The sequence below is a fragment of the Myxine glutinosa genome, chromosome 6 (genome assembly GCF_964187855.1).
Source record: "Myxine glutinosa chromosome 6, kmMyxGlut1.1, whole genome shotgun sequence".
In the NCBI taxonomy this organism is placed as follows: domain Eukaryota; kingdom Metazoa; phylum Chordata; class Myxini; order Myxiniformes; family Myxinidae; genus Myxine; species Myxine glutinosa.
In genome coordinates, this window is record NC_136266.1 from 21,691,365 (window position 1) to 21,717,862 (window position 26,498).

General features: G+C 38.5%; 1 protein-coding gene across 7 annotated transcripts in view; it reads left to right on the top strand.

Moving 5' to 3' along the window:
• Positions 1-26,498, top strand: part of LOC137429642 (catenin delta-2) — a 580,920-nt gene that overhangs the window by 355,733 nt on the left and 198,689 nt on the right. For all 7 annotated transcript variants that reach the window (XM_068119734.2, XM_068119735.2, XM_068119736.2 and 4 more), the window contains one exon: positions 2,898-3,030. In XM_068119734.2, coding sequence (XP_067975835.2) covers positions 2,898-3,030 — 133 coding nt within the window. The remainder of the gene's footprint in view (positions 1-2,897; positions 3,031-26,498) is intronic.

Consider the following 26,498-nt stretch of genomic DNA (forward strand, 5'->3'; position numbering starts at 1 on the left):
ATACCTTCTCTGGTTTGTTGTCTTCATGTTTGCTTACAAATTTGATTCGGTATTCTGTTGCACTTTTTACATATTTGGCCAATCCTGCAGTTGTCAGTGTGCAATTAGTTGAGCTCCATCAGGCCGCAACCCTTTCTCGTCTTGGCAGGTACATTGTCAGGATGCATTGCTTTTTGTAAAACATTTTATGGATGGTGAGGGGTTTCCTTGTTTTGATATCCAGTTTATTGATTTCTGATTGTGGTCATTTTATTATTCCGCAGCTGTACTGGAATACTGTTATTGTGAGTTGGTTTATGGCTTTGATTTTGTTCCTTGGAGATGGGCATCTTTTCAGGATCAGCCTCGTTCTATGCAGGTTTTCTTTGGTAATTGTTATGCGCATTTGATTGTGACGTATTTGGTGGCGCTCTTCTCCTCCAAGGTATTTGTATGATACTTCGTTGTCTAGCTCCTGTATTGTTATATATGTGTCAATTTTTATGTTGTCTGTTTTTGTTGGTCTACCTTTTATGAATGTGCACTTGGCACACTTATATCAGCCAAATTCCATTTTTATGTCGTCAGAGTACTGTTTCACTCATTAGAGTTGTCATTTGGTGCAAAGAATTTTAAATAATCCATGTAAAGTAGATGTCACCTTTTTTTTTTGTCTCTTTGGACGTTCTTGTATTTGATGTTGGGGTGTATCCATGTCCTTACTCATTAATGAGGTTGCTCAGTGGGCCCAGGGCCAGGCAAAACATGAGGGGTGAAAGGCTGTTACCCTGGAAGTTCTTCAACGTATTGTCGTGTGGACGGCTCTCAGTTAAGACAGAGCGTCCACGGATGGAATCGAGCTTAATGAGGTGTTATCCAATTCAATGGCGGATCATACACGAGAAGGGGGGTTTGGTGGAGAATGCTGGCTTACCTGACGGTCCGCTCAGTCTTCACCTGCAAATTACTAAATCACCCAAAAACGAAGTTGCTGTACAAAAATACGCGGCTTTATTGCCGGACTCCGAGAACAAAGGAACGCGCCAGTAAAAACTAACCCCCTATTGAGCGCTCTTACACACAGACTTTGACGACACGACAAATGGAAAGGATATGAAAATAAACGTTTTGTTGTGTTCTGTGGTGCGTCTTATCTGTCTGTAGTCGTCAGGTTCGTTCAGGCTCCGGTGTTGGTGGGAAGTAGGCCTCGGCGTGCCCTTGTCCACTCGGCCTCGATAAGGCCCCCTTCGCACACTGCTAGGCCACCGAGCCACTCACTCGCGCCAGTCGCGCCCGCTCCAGTGGCAAGCCTTGCTCGCACGTGAACGCCAGGGAGGAGAATCGACAGCGCTCCAACATTTCCCCAACGTCCGTCGTAATGCATGCAATTCGCGGTTCACCAAGACAAAGGTTCCACCCAGGAATGAAAGGCAAAGGCAGAATGGAGGTCCAGCCAGGGAAGAAACCAAAGCGAGAGGGACAAAGGGAAGAGCGCAAATGTCGATCTCCGACCACTTGCTTTCACATCCAGAACAAGAAAGACAAAATGTTGGCTTCTCTCCACTTTTATCAAAACCCTCCGGCCAATCAGCTTGCTCCTTATTATCTCTGGGCTTCAGCTGCGTGCCGATTAGCCCTCACTTCCAGTCGTGTCATCTGCCCATCAAAACCCTGGTGTCAATCCATCGCGCGGTGGGCGTGGCCTCAGCCTGCATTGCACGATGTCTGCCTGCCATGGCGCCGTTGTACTTGGCCGCTTCCTGTTGGTCTTTTCGGTCAGTCATTGTGGCGGCGGGGGATTAATTAATGTGTTGTGCTAATGGGCCTATCTAATGTCTATGGGATGTATTGCCATAAGGGACACCGGGATGTTCAAAGAGGGAACGACACACAATGGAATTAGCATAATCCCTACACTAGTTAACAAGCCCCGCCCCCTCGTGGCGGGGACACATACCCAACTTATCCGACATCCAGTCTGGACAGGTCCTCTACTTATTTACTTCGAGATGGTTCCAGCTACCCACGACAACCGGAGCATGATACCTATACAGATCTACCTAAATCTATATATGCCCTACCCATCGACATAACAGTATTTTCACTCCTGGTATTTTGATATTTTCTTCCGATTTGTGTGTGCGTGTGTGTGTGTGTGTGTGTGTGTGTGTGTGTGTGTGTGTGTGTGTGTGTGTGTGTGTGTGCGCGCACATGATTGCGTGTGCATGTACGTGTAATCGCTTGAGTCCATACTTGTGCCATGTGCTGTCGTGGTGGACTCTCGGCACAGTTGATGAGGGCCTGAATTACATTGTTTAACACTGCTTGAGAATCTGTTATTTCCCCTGATGCCACTTGTTCTAAATCTACTTGTAGAACAGGCAGGTGGGAGGGTATGGTAGAAGCAAGCCAGGTGGCCTTTCATAGCAATTTCCTTCACACCCCCAATGCTATTCCCTTTTCCACCAAATGGATAAAGTCCCAAGCTGATGTGCTTTTCCTGCGCCCATGGTATTTTTGCCCATGATTGGATTTTACACTTGCTCTACATCTGTTAAAACTTGCCACAGAGCAGGGGTCAGTGTTCAGGTTGCCTTCAATGTGCAGCCATTCCTTTGTTGTAAACTCTTCGCTGAGTCCTGTCCCACCAAAGGTGCAGAAAAGTGGAGCATGGCTTTTTATTCCCATATGCTCATTGTAGCAGACATCATTACATGCTGAACATGCTGAATTGAATTTCCTTCTAATGTCAGCACTGCGCCAGTAATTTATTTTTACACCTGTGTGAACACTATCCCAGATTGTGCATGGGTATTAAAGGCCAAGTGTTTGAGTTTACTGGGCAGGACCATTTGTAAAATTGTTCATCTCGGAGGATCGACACCTGAAATGAATGATCCTGTGTGTGCTTTTACCAGGGAATTTGGCTGGCGTGACCCTGAGCTGCCTGAAGTTATCCAAATGCTCCAGCACGAGTTTCCCTCTGTACAGGCCAATGCGGCTGCTTACCTGCAGCATGTCTGCTTTGGTGAAGATGCCATCAAGGCCGAGGTGCGTTGAGGGGGGTTGGTGGTGGGAGGGGTGGGAGGGGTGGCTGTAACCCAGGGAGTTTTTGTGCTGCAACATCATGTCAAATGTTTGGGTTTCGGGAAGAAGTGAATTTTGTCCAGGGCTGTGGCGGGAAGCTTGGAATAGTCGAGAGCCAATGAAAAATGATGGATACTACTGCAGCTACATTTTGGCAAGGAGTAATGAAGCCATCAGCCTTTCCTTTGTTTGTGTGGAATGCAAATAATTTGGAAGGTTTTACTTTCAATCAGGTAAAATATTTTATTTACCAACAAAAGGTTCACAGAAGAGCAATATGAAGAATAAAAAAAATTGTAGATGACTAACTAAAATTAAGGAAAAATGTGCTGGCAGTGTTCAGTGGTGTCCACAAGCAGCTCACTTCACCGCTGATGGTAAGGAGCGTGTTTGTCCAAAAGGAGGCAACATACTCCATGTGCAGTCATGTGAAAAAGTAAGTACACCCCATGTAAAGTTTTGACTTTTTCAACATATTTCACATACAGCCATTTGATCTTCATTTCAATAATATTGATAAATAAAGGTGATATAATATAACAAACATCATGAAACATTTACATTTTGTAGTCCATTGTATAATTTAAACAAACATAAATGCAAATTTGGCATGTGGAAAAGTAAGTACACCCCGACATTTATCACTACTTCAAATACCTAAAATTAGAATCAGGTGCACCAGCTCAGGTGCAAATGATTAGAACATCGTTAGAGAGGATCTTGGAGGAACCTGTCTTATTTAAACCTCAGACGTTTAGTTTGATTTGCTCTTTGTTGTTGAAGTGTGCGGCGTCACCATGCCTAGATCAAAAGAGCTCTCTGAGGCCTTCAGAAAGAAGGTTTTAGATGCCTATGAGTCTGGGAAGGGATTTAAAAAGATCTCCAAACAATTTGAAATCAATCATTCGACTGTCCGGAAGATCATCTACAAGTGGAGAAGATTCCAAACAACTGCCAACTTGTTCAGGCCAGGCCACCCCAGCAAGTTCAGCCTGAGAGCAGACCGCAAGATGCTGAAAGAAGTCTCTAAGAACCCCAGAATGTCATCACGGGACCTGCAGGTAGCTCTTGCCACTGTTGATGTCAAAGTGCACGAGTCTACCATGAGAAAGAGGCTGCACAGATTTGATCTACATGGGAGGTGTGCCAGGAGGAAACCTTTGCTGTCCAGAAAGAACATCAGGGCAAGACTAAAGTTTGCCAATGAACACCTGGGCAAAGACCAGCACTTCTGGAACAATGTGCTCTGGACAGATGAGTCAAAGGTAGAGCTATTTGGCCACAGTACCAGAAGATATGTTTGGCGAAAACCAAAGACAGCATTTGACCACAAGAACCTGATACCAACTGTAAAGCATGGTGGTGGAAATATTATGGTTTGGGGCAGCTTCGCTGCATCAGGGCCTGGGCAACTCACCATCATAGAATCCACTATGAATTCGTCATTGTACCAGAGGGTGCTTGAGGATAATGTGAGGCCATCTGTCGGAAAGTTGAAGCTCAACCGAAGGTGGACCTTGCAACATGACAATGACCCTAAACATACCAGTAAATCCACCAAGGAATGGCTGAAATGAAAGAAATGGAGGGTCCTGGAATGGCCAGGTCAAAGCCCGGTTCTAAATCCCATCGAGATGTTGTGGGGGGATTTGAAACGAGCTGTGCATGCTGTGCAACAATTTTTTGTTGAATAAATTATTGCAAAGTCAATTTGTCATTGTTTTTTGTTCAATTAGATCACCTTTATCAATAGATACTGTTTAAATGAAGATCAAATGTTGATATGTCCACATATGTTAAAAATATTTTTAAAACATTTCATGGGGTGGACTTACTTTTTCCACATGCAAAATTTGCATTTATGTTTATTTAAATTATTCAATGGACTACAAAATGTAAATGTTTCGTGAGATTTGTTATATTATATCACCTTTATCTTTCAATATTGTTGAAATGAAGATAAAATATCTGTATGTTGAAAAAGTCAAAACTTTACATGGGGTGTACTTACTTTTTCACGTGACTGTAAGAGCGCATCTTGTGAAATGAAAGCTAAAGTTGTGTGCCATGAAAACTTATTGTAGTTGGGAAGATCTATATTCAAAACTGAAGCCACCACCAATTAGTATCGCTGCTCAACAGGCAAGTCTTGAGTCCAATGTTTCAACTACCCAGTCGTCTTAATTTGGCAGTGTGCATGCAGACACTGTGTACCCCGTGTGAAGTTCCTCCCATGTTGGAGGGAATGCCACATGACTGCAATATGCAGTAAGTGAGTGGCTCACCACCCGTCACACTTTAAGTAGTGACTTACACACACCATCTGGAGGAAGAGCTTTGCAGTTACTCGGAGTTGCAGGTGAAATTCATAAAGAAAGCAAAGATGGATGTTTCTCTTTCTGATGCTCATTTTGGAGCTGGGGATCTTTCGTTTCTGCTCTGCTGCCCATCAAACGAATGCCAAAAGTGTGAATGAGGCAGCTAGATATGAGAATTATTATTGCAAATTATGCAAATTAATAATGGCGAAGACAGCGGATCGTTTGAGGGAACAAAGAGGAAAATATTTAGTGCCGTTAGGAAGGGAAGATTGTGAAAAGAGATGGGAAGATTATGTGAGAAGGGATATCAATAAGGTGGGGGTGGATGGAGAGTTGAGAAAGTTGGCTGAGGGCAGGGGGAAGTGGAAGAGTATTGTGGGTAAGGCAGGGCTGTTGGACCTCACCCCTTATAAAGCGAAGAGAAGGAGGAGGAGAAGAAGAAGAAGAATGCCTATTTGCCCACTCTGGTGTTATTTGCTCATTCTGATCTTATGCAGACAATTTTATTGACTCATTTTTATTACTAGTACTCCCTACAGAAGCGGGAGTGGCAGGAAGGGTCATTCCTCTCGGGTATATAGATTATAGTAGATCAAGGGTTGGGCCTCAACAACATCGGGGGTTTGTTCATTTACCAAGTTTCTTGTGGAGAGCTCACCACATGGTTTAAGCATTTGAGCAAGCACTCCATTCGAAACCGTTGATAAGGAAAAGCTGGCTTGGCAAGCGCTAGCTAGCTGCTTGGAAAGTGAACACTCCCCAGGTTTCTCCCTTTCAGTTTCGTGTTAAACAGCAGTAGCGACTGTTTCAAAAGGCCGCCATGAAAAACGGCACGTTAATGGCAGGAAGGGTCATGCTATTAACCCTTGTGGGGTATATAGATTATAGTGGTTCTTTGCTCAGTTCTGGAGGTAAAATTTGCCTCACAGATGTCGGGATTACTCCAAATTTCTTTCAATTTCTTGTTAAACAACATTAGCCACTGTTTAAAAAGAAAATCATATTTGTTTGTGGTTTATAATATTTTTATTTCTGGGAGGTGCCTGTGCTCCCATAAAACGGCACGATAAGCTATTTATAAACGGTGACATGGCGTTTGACCAAAGAGGAAACACCTCTTGAGGAGGGGAAGATATTATTAGTATTCATTTTGTTTTGTAATAATATTAATATTATGTTTTTGTTATTAGAAAAAAAAATTGCGGCCTTGGAAAAACGCCATAATAAAGCTATCTTAACATGAATATACACCTCAGCACGCAACCCCATTTGAAGAGAAAATCCCTTTGGGAAGGGGGTGGACAAATGAATTCGCTACGACCTTAATTGTGTGACCCTTAGTCCTCCTGTTAAGTTTGGTTGAGATTGGATAAGTATAACAACCGAATGTATCGTGGTCAAAACTCGTCAGACAGACAGATACCAAATTGTGTATTTTATTATGATCGTCATTGTAGCTTCAATGGTCTCTGTGATTCATTGTTAGAGGATAACTTATAATAATTAATCCTTAACTAATCAAAGTGTATCGAGCCCCCCTCGAGCACCCTCTCGTTGACTGGATTTGCGTTCAGCAGGGTAAATACTGTCGTGTGGCCGCCTTTGATGAAAATCAGGCGGTCACGGAAGCCGATCACGAAGGCCTTAGCTCTCGAGGCGAAAACTCAATGGCGGACTCGAAGATAGAAAGATATACAAAATTGCGCTGGGTGGAGGGGCGGCGCAAGACCCCTGCAGTCTTACCTGTTCTCGGGGCATCTCCAATGCTGCTGCAAATTAAATAAATCACACGGAAAACTGCGTTCAAGTATATACAGAAAATAATACAAGGATTTATTAACGGTTTCGAGAACAAAGGAATGCCGCGCTTTGATGCTATAAATCCCCTATATGGAGTACTCCCACTCGACAGACTTATTGAACAAACAACAGGGCAGACGATGAAATGAACAAAGCGGGTGTGTGGGTGTGTGGTGCGTTCTGAGCTTTGCTCGCTCGGGAGCGTGGCGTGGAGATGGTGCAGGCCTCGGACAGCTAGGTCCCGACACGTGGGCGGGAAGGGGGTCTCCCCAACGTGACTCGCTCGCCGGCCCCAGTCCTCTCGCACCGCGACTCTCAAACTCTCACCCCGCAACTCTCAAACGCTCGCCCCGTCCGAAGGACCACGGTTCCTGGGGCTGTCGTCTCTGCTCGGTGCTTTGGAGATCGTGGGTGGTTGGCGATGGTATGCATGAGGCCACGAACGCGGCCACCAACGGGGTGAACCTTGGCACAACAGCCGCCCACGCAAGCACACGATCCGATCGCAGGGAAGATGGGAGAGAACGAAGGCAGGAAGGAGCGAGAGGGAAATGTGCAGCACACTCGATCACTACTGATTTCTCTCAGCTCTCCAAAAATGGCGTCTGCTCTGCCTCGTGTCCAACTCCGAACTCCTCTTCTTCTCCTTCGTGTCGTCACTTCCCTCACGTCCCCGCCCCGCCCTATCGTGACGTCCATCGGTCCACCTTCCCCCATGAGGTCAAAAGATCCGCCCCCTTTTCATCGTGTCTCGGCAGGGCGTGTCTCAGCCTGCCCGTTTTGGTTGGTGTTGTGTTATTGATGTGAAAGGGAAGGGAATTAATTAATGTGGGTGCGCTAGGGGCATGAATTCCTACTGTCTGGGTGCGGTGCCAAAAGGGACATTGGATTGACCACAGAGGTGGGAAAACACACAAAGTTACCATTATCGCCCTGACTACTTAGCACTTCCTGTACAGGAAACACACACGCAATTATCCCATCTACGCCTACACATCCTAACTTAAAGGTACATAGTGGGTTCTAGTTATTGCGACATTCCGGAGCATTCGACCTACACAGATCTACCTACATCTATGTATTCCTCTACCCCCCTGACATAACAATACGATACTTATAAAGGTTAAAATGAGCTGCTCTGCGAGATCTCTCGATTTCCGTGTTTTTAGTTGTTGTTTTTTCAACCTAGAAAAAGATAAACCGATTTGAAGGTTTTGAAATCCAGTGAGCAAAATTTTGAGCTCCACATATGGGCAGGTGAGGGGAGTATGACACAAACCCTCGGAATGGCCGCTGGCAATACATCTGAATCGTTCAAATCTCAGTTTTCTTTTGACAAATATTACAAAGACAGGGAAAGATTTGTCTCTTTGACATTTCACCACAAGTTTTTTTTCCATGAACCAACCTTTGGGTGGTTAACCAAAGTTAATTGGATGGAATTGGATGGAAATTAGTGGGTGATGAGAGTTGCACCATTGGAAAGCCTAACTTAGTTTTTTCCTTTGTTTTTGAAATTTCGATTTATATGGGCTCAATGTAAGTAGTTAAGCTGTAGATAAATACCCCCATTTACATTTGTCGATACTTGTCAGAAAAATAACTACATTATGGCTTTTGCCAAACGACAACTTTAACACCACCAACAACAAAATTGAAGACATTTTCTTCTTTCTTGCCCGTTTATTTTAGGAGAGCTGATTTTGGCATCAGAGCGATTCTGCATTCAACGCCACTCTGCCCATATATGGGGCATGTTTGTTTTTGCACAAGCTGGCCCTATGATCCCTTCCTTACTTTTCATAAGTTGTCTTCAAAAACCCATACCATTTATTTATTATATTACTCCTCCCTGCTTTTTATCCTTTTTATTTTGTGCTCAGAACATTTCTTTTTTTCTTTCTTTAATTTTGTTCTTGACCAACCAAACTCTATAGTGAATAATTTGTGCTCGAGATGAGTAAAATACTATATGATGAGTAAACTATGAATAAGTAATGTAATGTGGTACATTGGGTGGTGTAATAGACACTGTAATATACTGTGTTATAGACTGTGTTAATAGACATTGTAATACAGGTGGTGTAATAGACAGTGTTAACAATGATAAAACGGTAGTAAATTCTGAAATTAATTTATTGATACAACTTTTACCATCTTAACTTCATTTAAATTGAATTACCGTATACACTGGTGTATAAGACGCACGTTTTTATCGGAAAAAAGTCAAAAGTTGGGGGTGCGTACTATACACAGGGATAGAAAAAAACTCGGCTTCAAAACAAGTCAATTTTCCAATACATTTCCGAAAAAAAAGTTTTTTTTACGAAAAGCGATCTCGGTTGCACGTTTTCCCCGTGCGTCATGCACAATTGCGCCGACATGCAGGGCCGCCATTGCTGCTCGTTCGCCCCGGATGGCAAGCGGGTTTTGTACCATTACGTGCTTTCTATGGATTTGCCGCTCAAAGCAACGCCGCTTCCAGAATGTGAATAGAACGGCTTTTCCCGCTCTGAAAAGCCACATCGGTCTTTTATTTTGAAGGTCTCTTATTTTACGACTGCAATTGCGTAGCAATCCGAAATTATAGGAAGCACGGCGTGAATGAGTTAGTCATCCGGCGCTGGCGAATGACAAAGGCTTCCATGGAGGATATGCCGAGGAAGAAGAAGGCGAACAGGGGGAAATCGGCGAAGTGGCCACATCTGGAGGAGCGTGTCATCGCCTGGGTTCGGGAGAAGAGGGCAGAGGGTCACGCCATCTCTACACTTCCTCTCAGGCTGAAGGCAAGGACCTTCGCTTTGGACGGGGGCATCAAAGGCTTCATGGCCAGTACATCGTGGGCCTACAGATTTATGGAATGCCATAATCTGTCGGTACGACGCCGCACACACATCGCACAGCATCTTCCCGACGATACGGCCGACAAAACGACATGCTTCCAGGCGTTCATAATCAAGCTTCACCGGGAGCACAACTACCTGCTCAGCAGGATCGGAAACACCGACCAGACCCCTCTAACCTTCGACATTCCAAAAGGGACCAGCATTGGAGTGAAGGGGGAGTGGACCGTCACAGTCAAGACCACCGGCCACGAAAAAGACCGTTTCACCATTGTAAAGGTGTGGGAGGTGGCTGGATTGTAAAGGTGTGGGCGGAGATGCCGCCAGCGATCATAAAGCGGGCCTTTCTCAAGTGCTGTATTTCTAACAGCATAGACGGTACCGAAGATTATATAATCTGGCAGGAGGGAGCTTCCAGTGGCGGCGACAGCGCCAACGAAAGCAATGGTGACCTGTACTACTCAGACGAGGACTTGCATGCCATCTTCGAAGAGAAGAGCGACGATGAGGATTTCCTTGTCTTTAGCTGAGAAGCCCATCACACACCCAAACGGCCCTTTGCAGGGCCACAACTCCACAAGAAATATTTTTTTAATAATCTCTATACTCTCTCCTTTCTTCTATGAAGCAAAGAAGCTCCCGCGATTGCATGCACATCTGGACACTGACGCGTGTGTTACAGAATACTGACTACATATAGCTAAATATTTTGTGGTTTTTTCCTTTCAAAATGTTCATTTTGTGCTACTTAAAGTTTGTGTGCAAATGCATAGATTCACGCTACTGTGATATGAAAATGAATGATTTTATATTTTTTATTTTTTTTGAGGGTGGAAGTTGGGGATGCGTACTATACACGGGTGCGTATTATACACCGATATATATGGTATATACTTGAATCCTATAGAACATAAATCGCCTTCTTGTCACTTTGAGGAACCTCGCGTTTTGCAGTACTTGGACGTGTTAAATAGTGCGGTGTATAAGATTGCTTCAGTTGTGCTAAACTTCTGTAATCTTTATTTAACGATCTTTAAAATCGTCATTTTATTTCAAATTAAGTATATACCTGAACACTATGTGAGGTATCATGTTATATGAACTCTCTAGTTTCATAAGTAATGGATGGCCTTGCTTTTGCTTTGTTCAAAACTCCATTTTCAACATCAGCAAAAAGGGTAGGGAGTTGTAGCCTCAGCTAAATTGAGCTTCTGCATTCCCAGCGGCACCTTCTCCGAAAGGGTTGCATGGCAGATGTGCACTTTCATGCTTTAGAAGGTAAATTTGGTCATATGGATAACTCCTCAGAGATGCCATGGTGACGTTTGTGCTGTTCTTGGTCACTGCAAATGGCTTGCTGTTAATTGTTACAGTGATGATGATGACATTATCAGCAATGTTTTCCCTCAAAAAATTAATGGTTACAGTAAAAAGAACACACTTGGTGAAGACACCTTGCATGTTAAAGAACTCCCTTGTCACTGTCATCACATTATGTCCAATCTCAAAATACTTCATAGTGCGAAACCCACATGCCTTTACCCACCGTTGAATCATTTTGATCCACATGAATCACACCAAGAGTAATTGCTCAGTTGTGGACCACTTAACTTCCTTAACATCATAAAAATCCATCAAATCCCTAACTGCTGCTGACATCAGGCGAATCCGATTTCCAAACTCCTCAATCACTGTACTTTACTGTCAAAAGATTGACTGTCATCCTGGTCATGAAATTTTAGACAGGTAGGTTTTTCCTTTCCTTCACAATGGAATTAGTGCCAGAACCTCAAGCAGGAGGTCATTGCCATTTCCCTCGATATATTCCTTCCCTTAAACATAAAATTTCATTCAGTTCCTTCGGTAATGTCTTTCCTAGTGGCGCCCACAACCCTCAAAGCGCCATCACCGGCATTGTTCGACAATACCCAAGCATTGAGTCTCTCTCAATTAATTATATACTTGAATCCTAGCTTCTTAACTGTACGTTGAGCCTGGTGTCTCCCGAGAAACTGTAATATAAACATTCTTCTTCTTGATGTATGTCAAAGATCGTTTGCTTCCTTGGGTAATCCTCATCGCCTTCTTTGTAGACGATTCCAACATTTGCCGTATAGTCTTTCATCCAAGTGACAACATGCAATTTGCAGCAGCATCACTATCTGTTAATTTTGAAATGATCACAAACAAGTACATATACATTCAAAGTACACCGCCCCCATGCCAAATAATTAAATATCCTACAGCGCAGCATTGCCGGGGCGCCTCCGGCGCCTGGCAATACCGCAGTGCAGCTCATAGAGGCTGCATTGGGAGGGAGAGGTGTACGCTAATTGATTGATGAATTGTGTAATTAAAATCAATAAAAGATTATCACAAAATATTTTCTTAATCAATTGGCTAATAGCATAACTAAACCACTAGTGCTAAATCCGAAGATGTATCTTTTAGAAATTTAATTAAATAAGTCATTAATAAAAAATTAAATAATTAATTGTTTCATCAATAAATAATTAATCAATTAATCAATAAATAATTAATCGATTAAATGATTAATCAATAAATCAAAAACAAGTACACATACATTCAAAGTACACCGCCCCATGCCAAATAATTATATATGCTGCAGCGCGGCATTGCCGGGGCGCCTCCGGCGCCCGGCAATACCGCAGTGCAGCTCATTGAGGCTCCATTGGGAGGGAGAGGTGTACACTAATTGATTGATTAATTGTATAATTAAAATCAATAAAAAATTATCACAAAATATTTTCATAATCAATTGGCCAATCGCATAACTAAACCACTAGTGCTTCATCCGAAGATGTATCTTTTAGAAATTTAATTAAATAAGTCATTTATAAAAAATTAAATAATTAATTGATTAATCAATAAATAATTAATCAATTAATCAATAAATAATTAAGTCAAGGCTTTCATCCGCAGCTCAATGGAATACTGCTCTCCCCTCTGGGCTGGTGCTCATGCCTCACACCTAGCTCGCCTTCACGCTGTTGAAACCAAAGCATTCAGAATCATTGGAATCTCCCGCGATGAAGCTAACTCCAAGGGCCTCTCACTCACTCACCGCGGGCAGGTTGGTGGTCTTTCCGTCTTCTACCGACTCCTCTCTGGCCTTGCCCCCCCAGCTCTCTCTGGGCTCTGTCCCGCAAATATTCCTACAGGTTGCACAAGATCTGCCTGCAACCCTCTTTTGGTTAAACTGCCAAAATCAAGACTCTCTGCTCACCTTCACTCCTTCATTCCTCTTTTCTCCCACCTCTGGAACAAACTCCCTCACTCTCTTCAATCCCACTCCACCCTCCAAGTCTTTAAAACAGCTGTTCACCACCATCTCTTATCTTCCCCCATCCAAAACCTTGATCTTTTCTACCCCCGCTAATTTCACCGCAATTCCACTTTTTGAAATACCAACTTTTGTCCTGGAAGTCCTTGGTGTCCTTGTGCTTTATACTTCTCCCTCCCCCCCCCCCCCTTCCCACGCCTCCTCCCCCCGGGCCCTCTCCCTTCCACACATCTCCCTGCTCTCGGATGTTGTGTGTGTGTGCTTCCCCTTTTCTCCCCATCTTGTCTTCCGCTCCCTCTTTTTGTGTATTTTGTTTGTCTGGTCGATTTGTTTGTGAAGTTAATGTTAGCTCTTTCACGAGCTTCGATTCAGTATACAAAAAAAAAAGAAAAAAAAAGAAAAAGAAAAAGTGATTAAATGATTAATCAATAAATCAAATATATCCTTGATAGCCACATCACTTGGTCACTGTCATGTCCAAATATTAACTTCCCAGCTCAAAAGGTGCCTGAGATATTGGCCAAATGAGAAAGAAAAGAAATGAATGATTAATAATGAAAATAAATAAATAATAATCATGAAAAAATTAAATTATTAATCAATTCGGTCACAGAACACATAAACCACCACCATTTCATCAGAATCTGTAACTGAAAAAAAAAAATATTTTTTTCGTAGTTAATCGAATAATTAAATAATTACTCGATGAATTGATTAATTGATTAATCAATAAATCAAAAATATCCTTGATAGCCACATCACTTGGTCACTCATGTCCAAATATTAGCTTCTGAGCTCAAAAGGTGCCTGAGATATTGGCCAAATGAGAAAGAAAATAAAGAAATGATTAATAATGAAAAAAATTAAATAACTCCTCAATTTATTGATTAATCAAAAAACAAAAAATACCGTTTTTGACAAAGGACTTGCTCACTACTGTCCCAAAATTTCAGCTTCCTAGCTCAAAGGATGGCTGAGATATCGCCCGGACAACCAATAAAACAAACAAGAAAGCAAGAAAACAAACAAACAACCACAGTGAAAACTGAGTACTCCCTTTCAGCGTGCGTCACTGCCGAGCCCCCTTCGGTGCCCAGCAATGACGATTTGCAATGCCTGGAGATGGCATAGGAAAGGAGCGGTGTACAACAAGTACAGATACATTCAAAGTACACCGCCCCATGCCAAATAATTAAATATGCTGCAGCGCGGCATTGCCGGGGCGCCTCCGGCGCCCGGCAATACCGCAGTGCAGCTCATTGAGGCTGCATTGGGAGGGAGAGGTGTACACTAATTGATTGATTAATTGTATAATTAAAATCAATAAAAGATTATCACAAAATATTTTCATAATCAATTGGCTAATCGCATAACTAAACCACTAGTGCTTCATCCGAAGATGTATCTTTTAGAAATGTAATTAAATAAGTCATTTATAAAAAATTAAATAATTAATTGATTACTCAATAAATAATTAATCGATTAATCAATAAATAATTAATAGATGAAATGATTAATCAGTAAATCAAAAATATCCTTGATAGCCACATCACTTGGTCATTCATGTCCAAATATTAGCTTCCCAGCTCAAAAGGTGCCTGAGATATTGGTCAAATGAGAAAGAAAATAAATAAATGATTAATAATGAAAATAAATAAATAATAATCATAAAAAAATTAAATTATTAATCAATTTGGGCAGAGAACACATAAACTACCACTATTTCATCAGAATCTGTAACTTAAAAAAAAAATGTTTTTTTGTCATTAATCGAATAATTAAATAATTAATCGATTAATTGATTAATTAATAAATCAAAAATATCCTTTGCAGCCAAATCACCTGGTCATTGGCATGTCCAAATATCAGCTTCCTAACTCAAAAGGTGCCTGAGTTAATGGTCAGAAGAGAAAGGAAATTTGATTAATTAAATAAGTATTTAATTAATCGCTAATAATTAAATAACTCCTCAATTTATTGATTAATCAAAAAAAAAAAATACCGTTTTTGACAAAGGACTTGCTCACTCTTGTGCCGAAATTTCAGCTTCCTAGCTCAAAGGATGGCTGAGATATCGTCCGGACAACCAAGAAAGAAAACAAGAAAGAAAACAAACAAGAAAACAAACAAGTACACATACATTCAAAGTACACCGCCCCCATGCCAAATAATGAAATATCCTACAGCGCGGCATTGCCGGGGCGCCTCTGGCGCCCAGCAATACCGCAGTGCACCTCATAGAGGCTGCATTGGGAGGAAGAGGTGTTCGCTAATTGATTGATTAATTGTATAATTAAAATCAATAAAAGATTATCACAAAATATTTTCTTAATCAATTGGCTAATAGCATAACTAAACCAGTAGTGCTTCATCCGAAGACCTATCTTTTAGAAATTTTATTAAATGTCATTAATAAAAAATTAAATAATTAATTGATTAATCAATAAATAATTAATCAATTAATCAATAAATAATTAAGCAATTAAATGATTAATCAATAAATCTAAAATATCCTTGATAGCCACATCACTTGGTCACTCATGTCCAAATATTAGCTTCCCAGCTCAAAAGGTGCCTGAGATATTGGCCAAATGAGAAAGAAAATAAATAAATGATTAATAATGAAAATAAATAAATAATAATCATAAAAAATTAAATTATTAATCAATTTGGTCAGAGAACACATAAACTACCACTATTTCATCAGAATCTGTAACTTAAAAAAAAAAAAATTTTTGGTCATTAATCGAATAATTAAATAATTAATCGATTAATTGATTAATTAATAAATCAAAAATAGCATTTGCAGCCAAATCACCTGGTAATTGGCGTGTCCAAATATCAGCTTCCTAACTCAAAAGGTGCCTGAGTTAATGGTCAGAAGAGAAAGGAAATTTGATTAATTAAATAAGTACTTAATTAATCGCTAATAATTCAATAACTCCTCAATTAATTGATTAATCAAAAAACCAAAAATACCGTTTTTGACAAAGGACTTGCTCACTATTGTGCCGAAATTTCAGCTTCTTAGCTTGAAGGATGGCTGAGATATCGCCCGGACAACCAAGAAAACAAACAAACAAACAAACAAACAAACAAACAAGAAACCAGAGTGAAAACTGAGTACTCTCTTTCAGCGTGCGTCACTGCCGAGCCCCCTTTGGTGCCCGGCAATGACGATTTGCAATGCCGGGAGATGGCATAGGAAAGGAGCGGTGTACAACAAGCAAACAAACAAACAAACAAGAAACCAGAGTGAAAACTGAGTACTCTCTTTCAGCGTGCGTCACTGCCGAGCCCCCTTTGGTGCCCGGCAATGACGATTTGCAATGCCTGGAGATGGCATAGGAAAGGAGCGGTGTACAATAGATGAAATGATTAATCAATAAATCAAAAATATCCTTGATAGCCACATCACTTGGTCACTCATGTCCAAATATTAGCTTCCCAGCTCAAAAGGTGCCTGAGATATTGGCCAAATGAGAAAGAAAATAAATAAATGATTAATAATGAAAATAAATAAATAATAATCATAAAAAAATTAAATTATTAATCAATTTGGTCAGAGAACACATAAACTACCACTATTTCATCAGAATCTGTAACTTAAAAAAAAAAAATTTTTTTGTCATTAATCGAATAATTAAATAATTAATCGATTAATTGATTAATTAATAAATCAAAAATATCCTTTGCAGCCAAATCACCTGGTCATTGGCATGTCCAAATATCAGCTTCCTAACTCAAAAGGTGCCTGAGTTAATAATGGTCAGAAGATAAATGAAATTTAATTAATTAAATAAGTACTTAATTAAACGCTAATAATTAAATAACTCCTCAATTAATTGATTATTCAAAAAACAAAAAATACCGTATTTGACAAAGGACTTGCTCACTACTGTGCCGAAATTTCAGCTTCCTAGCTCAAAGGATGGCTGAGATATCGTCCGGACAACCAAGAAAGAAAACAAACAAACAAGAAAACAAACAAACAAGAAAGAAACCAGAGTGAAAACTGAGTACTCTCTTTCAGCGTGCGTCACTGCCGAGCCCCCTTTGGTGCCCGGCAATGACGATTTGCAATGCCTGGAGATGGCATAGGAAAGGAGCGGTGTACAACAAGTACACATACATTCAAAGTACACCGCCCCATGCCAAATAATTCAATATGCTGCAGCGCGGCATTGCCGGGGCGCCTCAGGCGCCCGGCAATGCCGCAGTGCAGCTCATTGAGGCTGCATTGGGAGGGAGAGGTGTACACTAATTGATTGATTAATTGTTTAATTAAAATCAATAAAAGATTATCACAAAATATTTTCATAATCAATTGGCTAATCGCATAACTAAACCAGTAGTGCTTCATCCAAAGATGTATCTTTTAGAAATTTAATTAAATAAGTCATTTATAAAAAATTAAATAATTAATTGATTACTCAATAAATAATTAATCGATTAATCAATAAATACTTAATAGATGAAATGATTAATCAATAAATAAAAAATATCCTTGATAGCCACATCACTTGGTCACTCATGTCCAAATATTAGCTTCCCAGCTCAAAAGGTGCCTGAGATATTGGCCAAATGAGAAAGAAAATAAATAAATGATTAATAATGAAAATAAATAAATAATAATCATAAAAAAATTAAATTATTAACCAATTTGGTCAGAGAACACATAAACTACCACTATTTCATCAGAATCTGTAACTTAAAAAAAAATTTTTTTTTGTCATTAATCGAATAATTAAATAATTAATCGATTAATTGATTAATTAATAAATCAAAAATATCCTTTGCAGCCAAATCACCTGGTCATTGGCATGTCCAAATATCAGCTTCCTAACTCAAAAGGTGCCTGAGTTAATAATGGTCAGAAGAGAAATGAAATTTAATTAATTAAATAAGTACTTAATTAAACGCTAATAATTAAATAACTCCTCAATTAATTGATTATTCAAAAAACAAAAAATACCGTATTTGACAAAGGACTTGCTCACTACTGTGCCGAAATTTCAGCTTCCTAGCTCAAAGGATGGCTGAGATATCGTCCGGACAACCAAGAAAGAAAACAAGAAACCAGAGTGAAAACTGAGTACTCTCTTTCAGCGTGCGTCACTGCCGAGCCCCCTTTGGTGCCCGGCAATGACGATTTGCAATGCCTGGAGATGGCATAGGAAAGGAGCGGTGTACAACAAGTACACATACATTCAAAGTACACCGCCCCATGCCAAATAATTAAATATGCTGCAGCGCGGCATTGCCGGGGCGCCTCCGGCGCCCGGCAATACCGCAGTGCAGCTCATTAAGGCTGCATTGGGAGGGAGAGGTGTACACTAATTGATTGATTAATTGTATAATTAAAATCAATAAAAGATTATCACAAAATATTTTCATAATCAATTGGCTAATCGCATAACTAAACCACTAGTGCTTCATCCGAAGATGTATCTTTTAGAAATTTAATTAAATAAGTCATTTATAAAAAATTAAATAATTAATTGATTACTCAATAAATAATTAATCGATTAATCAATAAATAATTAATAGATGAAATGATTAATCAATAAATCAAAAATATCCTTGATAGCCACATCACTTGGTCACTTATGTCCAAATATTAGCTTCCCAGCTCAAAAGGTGCCTGAGATATTGGCCAAATGAGAAAGAAAATAAATAAATGATTAATAATGAAAATAAATAAATAATAATCATAAAAAAATTAAATTGGTAATCAATTTGGTCAGAGAACACATAAACTACCACTATTTCATCAGAATGTGTAACTTAAAAAAAAAATTTTTTTGGGTCATTAATCGAATAATTAAATAATTAATCGATTAATTGATTAATTAATAAATCAAAAATATCCTTTGCAGCCAAATCACCTGGTCATTGGCATGTCCAAATATCAGCTTCCTAACTCAAAAGGTGCCTGAGTTAATAATGGTCAGAAGAGAAATGAAATTTAATTAATTAAATAAGTACTTAATTAAACGCTAATAATTAAATAACTCCTCAATTAATTGATTATTCAAAAAACAAAAAATACCGTATTTGACAAAGGACTTGCTCACGACTGTGCCGAAATTTCAGCTTCCTAGCTCAAAGGATGGCTGAGATATCGTCCGGACAACCAAGAAAGAAAACAAGTACACATACATTCAAAGTACACCGCCCCATGCCAAATAATTAAATATGCTGCAGCGCGGCATTGCCGGGGCGCCTCCGGCGCCCGGCAATACCGCAGTGCAGCTCATTGAGGCTGCATTGGGAGGGAGAGGTGTACACTAATTGATTGATTAATTGTATAATTAAAATCAATAAAAGATTATCACAAAATATTTTCATAATCAATTGGCTAATCGCATAACTAAACCAGTAGTGCTTCATCCGAAGATGTATCTTTTAGAAATTTAATTAAATAAGTCATTTATAAAAAATTAAATAATTAATTGATTACTCAATAAATAATTAATCGATTAATCAATAAATACTTAATAGATGAAATGATTAATCAATAAATCAAAAATATCCTTGATAGCCACATCACTTGGTCACTCATGTCCAAATATTAGCTTCCCAGCTCAAAAGGTGCCTGAGATATTGGCCAAATGAGAAAGAAAATAAATAAATGATTAATAATGAAAATAAATAAATAATAATCATAAAAAAATTAAATTATTAATCAATTTGGTCAGAGAACACATAAACTACCACTATTTCATCAGAATCTGTAACTTAAAAAAAAAAAATTTTTTTGTCATTAATCGAATAATTAAATAATTAATCGATTAATTGATTAATTAATAAATCAAAAATATCCTTTGCAGCCAAATCACCTGGTCATTGGCATGTCCAAATATCAGCTTCCTAACTCAAAAGGTGCCTGAGTTAATAATGGTCAGAAGATAAATGAAATTTAATTAATTAAATAAGTACTTAATTAAACGCTAATAATTAAATAACTCCTCAATTAATTGATTATTCAAAAAACAAAAAATACCGTATTTGACAAAGGACTTGCTCACTACTGTGCCGAAATTTCAGCTTCCTAGCTCAAAGGATGGCTGAGATATCGTCCGGACAACCAAGAAAGAAAACAAACAAACAAGAAAACAAACAAGTACACATACATTCAAAGTACACCGCCCCATGCCAAATAATTAAATATGCTGCAGCGCGGCATTGCCGGGGCGCCTCCGGCGCCCGGCAATACCGCAGTGCAGCTCATTGAGGCTGCATTGGGAGGGAGAGGTGTACACTAATTGATTGATTAATTGTATAATTAAAATCAATAAAAGATTATCACAAAATATTTTCATAATCAATTGGCTAATCGCATAACTAAACCAGTAGTGCTTCATCCGAAGATGTATCTTTTAGAAATTTAATTAAATAAGTCATTTATAAAAAATTAAATAATTAATTGATTACTCAATAAATAATTAATCGATTAATCAATAAATACTTAATAGATGAAATGATTAATCAATAAATCAAAAATATCCTTGATAGCCACATCACTTGGTCACTCATGTCCAAATATTAGCTTCCCAGCTCAAAACGTGCCTGAGATATTGGCCAAATGAGAAAGAAAATAAATAAATGATTAATAATGAAAATAAATAAATAATAATCATAAAAAAATTAAATTATTAATCAATTTGGTCAGAGAACACATAAACTACCACTATTTCATCAGAATCTGTAACTTTAAAAAAAAAAATTTTTTTGTCATTAATCGAATAATTAAATAATTAATCGATTAATTGATTAATTAATAAATCAAAAATATCCTTTGCAGCCAAATCACCTGGTCATTGGCATGTCCAAATATCAGCTTCCTAACTCAAAAGGTGCCTGAGTTAATAATGGTCAGAAGAGAAATGAAATTTAATTAATTAAATAAGTACTTAATTAAACGCTAATAATTAAATAACTCCTCAATTAATTGATTATTCAAAAAACAAAAAATACCGTATTTGACAAAGGACTTGCTCACTACTGTGCCGAAATTTAAGCTTCCTAGCTCAAAGGATGGCTGAGATATCGTCCGGACAACCAATAAAACAAACAAACAAGAAACCAGAGTGAAAACTGAGTACTCTCTTTCAGCGTGCGTCACTGCCGAGCCCCCTTTGGTGCCCGGCAATGACGATTTGCAATGCCTGGAGATGGCATAGGAAAGGAGCGGTGTACAACAAACAAACAAGAAACCAGAGTGAAAACTGAGTACTCTCTTTCAGCGTGCGTCACTGCCGAGCCCCCTTTGGTGCCCGGCAATGACGATTTGCAATGCCTGGAGATGGCATAGGAAAGGAGCGGTGTACAATAATCATAAAAAAATTAAATTATTAATCAATTTGGTCAGAGAACACATAAACTACCACTATTTCATCAGAATCTGTAACTTAAAAAAAAAAATTTTTTTTGTCATTAATCGAATAATTAAATAATTAATCGATTAATTGATTAATTAATAAATCAAAAATATCCTTTGCAGCCAAATCACCTGGTCATTGGCATGTCCAAATATCAGCTTCCTAACTCAAAAGGTGCCTGAGTTAATAATGGTCAGAAGATAAATGAAATTTAATTAATTAAATAAGTACTTAATTAAACGCTAATAATTAAATAACTCCTCAATTAATTGATTATTCAAAAAACAAAAAATACCGTATTTGACAAAGGACTTGCTCACTACTGTGCCGAAATTTCAGCTTCCTAGCTCAAAGGATGGCTGAGATATCGTCCGGACAACCAAGAAAGAAAGAAAACAAGAAATCAACCAGAGTGAAAACTGAGTACTCTCTTTCAGCGTGCGTCACTGCCGAGCCCCCTTCGGTGCCCAGCAATGACGATTTGCAATGCCTGGAGATGGCATAGGAAAGGTGCGGTGTACAACAAACAAGAAACCAGAGTGAAAACTGAGTACTCTCTTTCAGCGTGCGTCACTGCCGAGCCCCCTTTGGTGCCCGGCAATGACGATTTGCAATGCCTGGAGATGGCATAGGAAAGGAGCGGTGTACAACAAGTACACATACATTCAAAGTACACCGCCCCATGCCAAATAATTAAATATGCTGCAGCGCGGCATTGCCGGGGCGCCTCCGGCGCCCGGCAATACCGCAGTGCAGCTCATTAAGGCTGCATTGGGAGGGAGAGGTGTACACTAATTGATTGATTAATTGTATAATTAAAATCAATAAAAGATTATCACAAAATATTTTCATAATCAATTGGCTAATCGCATAACTAAACCACTAGTGCTTCATCCGAAGATGTATCTTTTAGAAATTTAATTAAATAAGTCATTTATAAAAAATTAAATAATTAATTGATTACTCAATAAATAATTAATCGATTAATCAATAAATAATTAATAGATGAAATGATTAATCAATAAATCAAAAATATCCTTGATAGCCACATCACTTGGTCACTTATGTCCAAATATTAGCTTCCCAGCTCAAAAGGTGCCTGAGATATTGGCCAAATGAGAAAGAAAATAAATAAATGATTAATAATGAAAATAAATAAATAATAATCATAAAAAAATTAAATTGGTAATCAATTTGGTCAGAGAACACATAAACTACCACTATTTCATCAGAATGTGTAACTTAAAAAAAAAATTTTTTTGGGTCATTAATCGAATAATTAAATAATTAATCGATTAATTGATTAATTAATAAATCAAAAATATCCTTTGCAGCCAAATCACCTGGTCATTGGCATGTCCAAATATCAGCTTCCTAACTCAAAAGGTGCCTGAGTTAATAATGGTCAGAAGAGAAATGAAATTTAATTAATTAAATAAGTACTTAATTAAACGCTAATAATTAAATAACTCCTCAATTAATTGATTATTCAAAAAACAAAAAATACCGTATTTGACAAAGGACTTGCTCACGACTGTGCCGAAATTTCAGCTTCCTAGCTCAAAGGATGGCTGAGATATCGTCCGGACAACCAAGAAAGAAAACAAGTACACATACATTCAAAGTACACCGCCCCATGCCAAATAATTAAATATGCTGCAGCGCGGCATTGCCGGGGCGCCTCCGGCGCCCGGCAATACCGCAGTGCAGCTCATTGAGGCTGCATTGGGAGGGAGAGGTGTACACTAATTGATTGATTAATTGTATAATTAAAATCAATAAAAGATTATCACAAAATATTTTCATAATCAATTGGCTAATCGCATAACTAAACCAGTAGTGCTTCATCCGAAGATGTATCTTTTAGAAATTTAATTAAATAAGTCATTTATAAAAAATTAAATAATTAATTGATTACTCAATAAATAATTAATCGATTAATCAATAAATACTTAATAGATGAAATGATTAATCAATAAATCAAAAATATCCTTGATAGCCACATCACTTGGTCACTCATGTCCAAATATTAGCTTCCCAGCTCAAAAGGTGCCTGAGATATTGGCCAAATGAGAAAGAAAATAAATAAATGATTAATAATGAAAATAAATAAATAATAATCATAAAAAAATTAAATTATTAATCAATTTGGTCAGAGAACACATAAACTACCACTATTTCATCAGAATCTGTAACTTTAAAAAAAAAAAATTTTTTGTCATTAATCGAATAATTAAATAATTAATCGATTAATTGATTAATTAATAAATCAAAAATATCCTTTGCAGCCAAATCACCTGGTCATTGGCATGTCCAAATATCAGCTTCCTAACTCAAAAGGTGCCTGAGTTAATAATGGTCAGAAGATAAATGAAATTTAATTAATTAAATAAGTACTTAATTAAACGCTAATAATTAAATAACTCCTCAATTAATTGATTATTCAAAAAACAAAAAATACCGTATTTGACAAAGGACTTGCTCACTACTGTGCCGAAATTTCAGCTTCCTAGCTCAAAGGATGGCTGAGATATCGTCCGGACAACCAAGAAAGAAAACAAACAAACAAGAAAACAAACAAGTACACATACATTCAAAGTACACCGCCCCATGCCAAATAATTAAATATGCTGCAGCGCGGCATTGCCGGGGCGCCTCCGGCGCCCGGCAATACCGCAGTGCAGCTCATTGAGGCTGCATTGGGAGGGAGAGGTGTACACTAATTGATTGATTAATTGTATAATTAAAATCAATAAAAGATTATCACAAAATATTTTCATAATCAATTGGCTAATCGCATAACTAAACCAGTAGTGCTTCATCCGAAGATGTATCTTTTAGAAATTTAATTAAATAAGTCATTTATAAAAAATTAAATAATTAATTGATTACTCAATAAATAATTAATCGATTAATCAATAAATACTTAATAGATGAAATGATTAATCAATAAATCAAAAATATCCTTGATAGCCACATCACTTGGTCACTCATGTCCAAATATTAGCTTCCCAGCTCAAAACGTGCCTGAGATATTGGCCAAATGAGAAAGAAAATAAATAAATGATTAATAATGAAAATAAATAAATAATAATCATAAAAAAATTAAATTATTAATCAATTTGGTCAGAGAACACATAAACTACCACTATTTCATCAGAATCTGTAACTTTAAAAAAAAAAATTTTTTTGTCATTAATCGAATAATTAAATAATTAATCGATTAATTGATTAATTAATAAATCAAAAATATCCTTTGCAGCCAAATCACCTGGTCATTGGCATGTCCAAATATCAGCTTCCTAACTCAAAAGGTGCCTGAGTTAATAATGGTCAGAAGAGAAATGAAATTTAATTAATTAAATAAGTACTTAATTAAACGCTAATAATTAAATAACTCCTCAATTAATTGATTATTCAAAAAACAAAAAATACCGTATTTGACAAAGGACTTGCTCACTACTGTGCCGAAATTTAAGCTTCCTAGCTCAAAGGATGGCTGAGATATCGTCCGGACAACCAATAAAACAAACAAACAAGAAACCAGAGTGAAAACTGAGTACTCTCTTTCAGCGTGCGTCACTGCCGAGCCCCCTTTGGTGCCCGGCAATGACGATTTGCAATGCCTGGAGATGGCATAGGAAAGGAGCGGTGTACAACAAACAAACAAGAAACCAGAGTGAAAACTGAGTACTCTCTTTCAGCGTGCGTCACTGCCGAGCCCCCTTTGGTGCCCGGCAATGACGATTTGCAATGCCTGGAGATGGCATAGGAAAGGAGCGGTGTACAATAATCATAAAAAAATTAAATTATTAATCAATTTGGTCAGAGAACACATAAACTACCACTATTTCATCAGAATCTGTAACTTAAAAAAAAAAAATTTTTTTGTCATTAATCGAATAATTAAATAATTAATCGATTAATTGATTAATTAATAAATCAAAAATATCCTTTGCAGCCAAATCACCTGGTCATTGGCATGTCCAAATATCAGCTTCCTAACTCAAAAGGTGCCTGAGTTAATAATGGTCAGAAGATAAATGAAATTTAATTAATTAAATAAGTACTTAATTAAACGCTAATAATTAAATAACTCCTCAATTAATTGATTATTCAAAAAACAAAAAATACCGTATTTGACAAAGGACTTGCTCACTACTGTGCCGAAATTTCAGCTTCCTAGCTCAAAGGATGGCTGAGATATCGTCCGGACAACCAAGAAAGAAAGAAAACAAGAAATCAACCAGAGTGAAAACTGAGTACTCTCTTTCAGCGTGCGTCACTGCCGAGCCCCCTTCGGTGCCCAGCAATGACGATTTGCAATGCCTGGAGATGGCATAGGAAAGGTGCGGTGTACAACAAACAAGAAACCAGAGTGAAAACTGAGTACTCTCTTTCAGCGTGCGTCACTGCCGAGCCCCCTTTGGTGCCCGGCAATGACGATTTGCAATGCCTGGAGATGGCATAGGAAAGGAGCGGTGTACAACAAGAAACCAGAGTGAAAACTGAGTACTCTCTTTCAGCGTGCGTCACTGCTGAGCCCCCTTTGGTGCCCGGCAATGACGATTTGCAATGCCTGGAGATGGCATAGGAAAGGAGCGGTGTACAACAAGTACACATACATTCAAAGTACACCGCCCCATGGCAAATAATTAAATATGCTGCAGCGCGGCATTGCCGGGGCGCCTCTGGCGCCCGGCAATACCGCCGTGCAGCTCATTGAGGCTGCATTGGGAGGGAGAGGTGTACACTAATTGATTGATTAATTGTATAATAA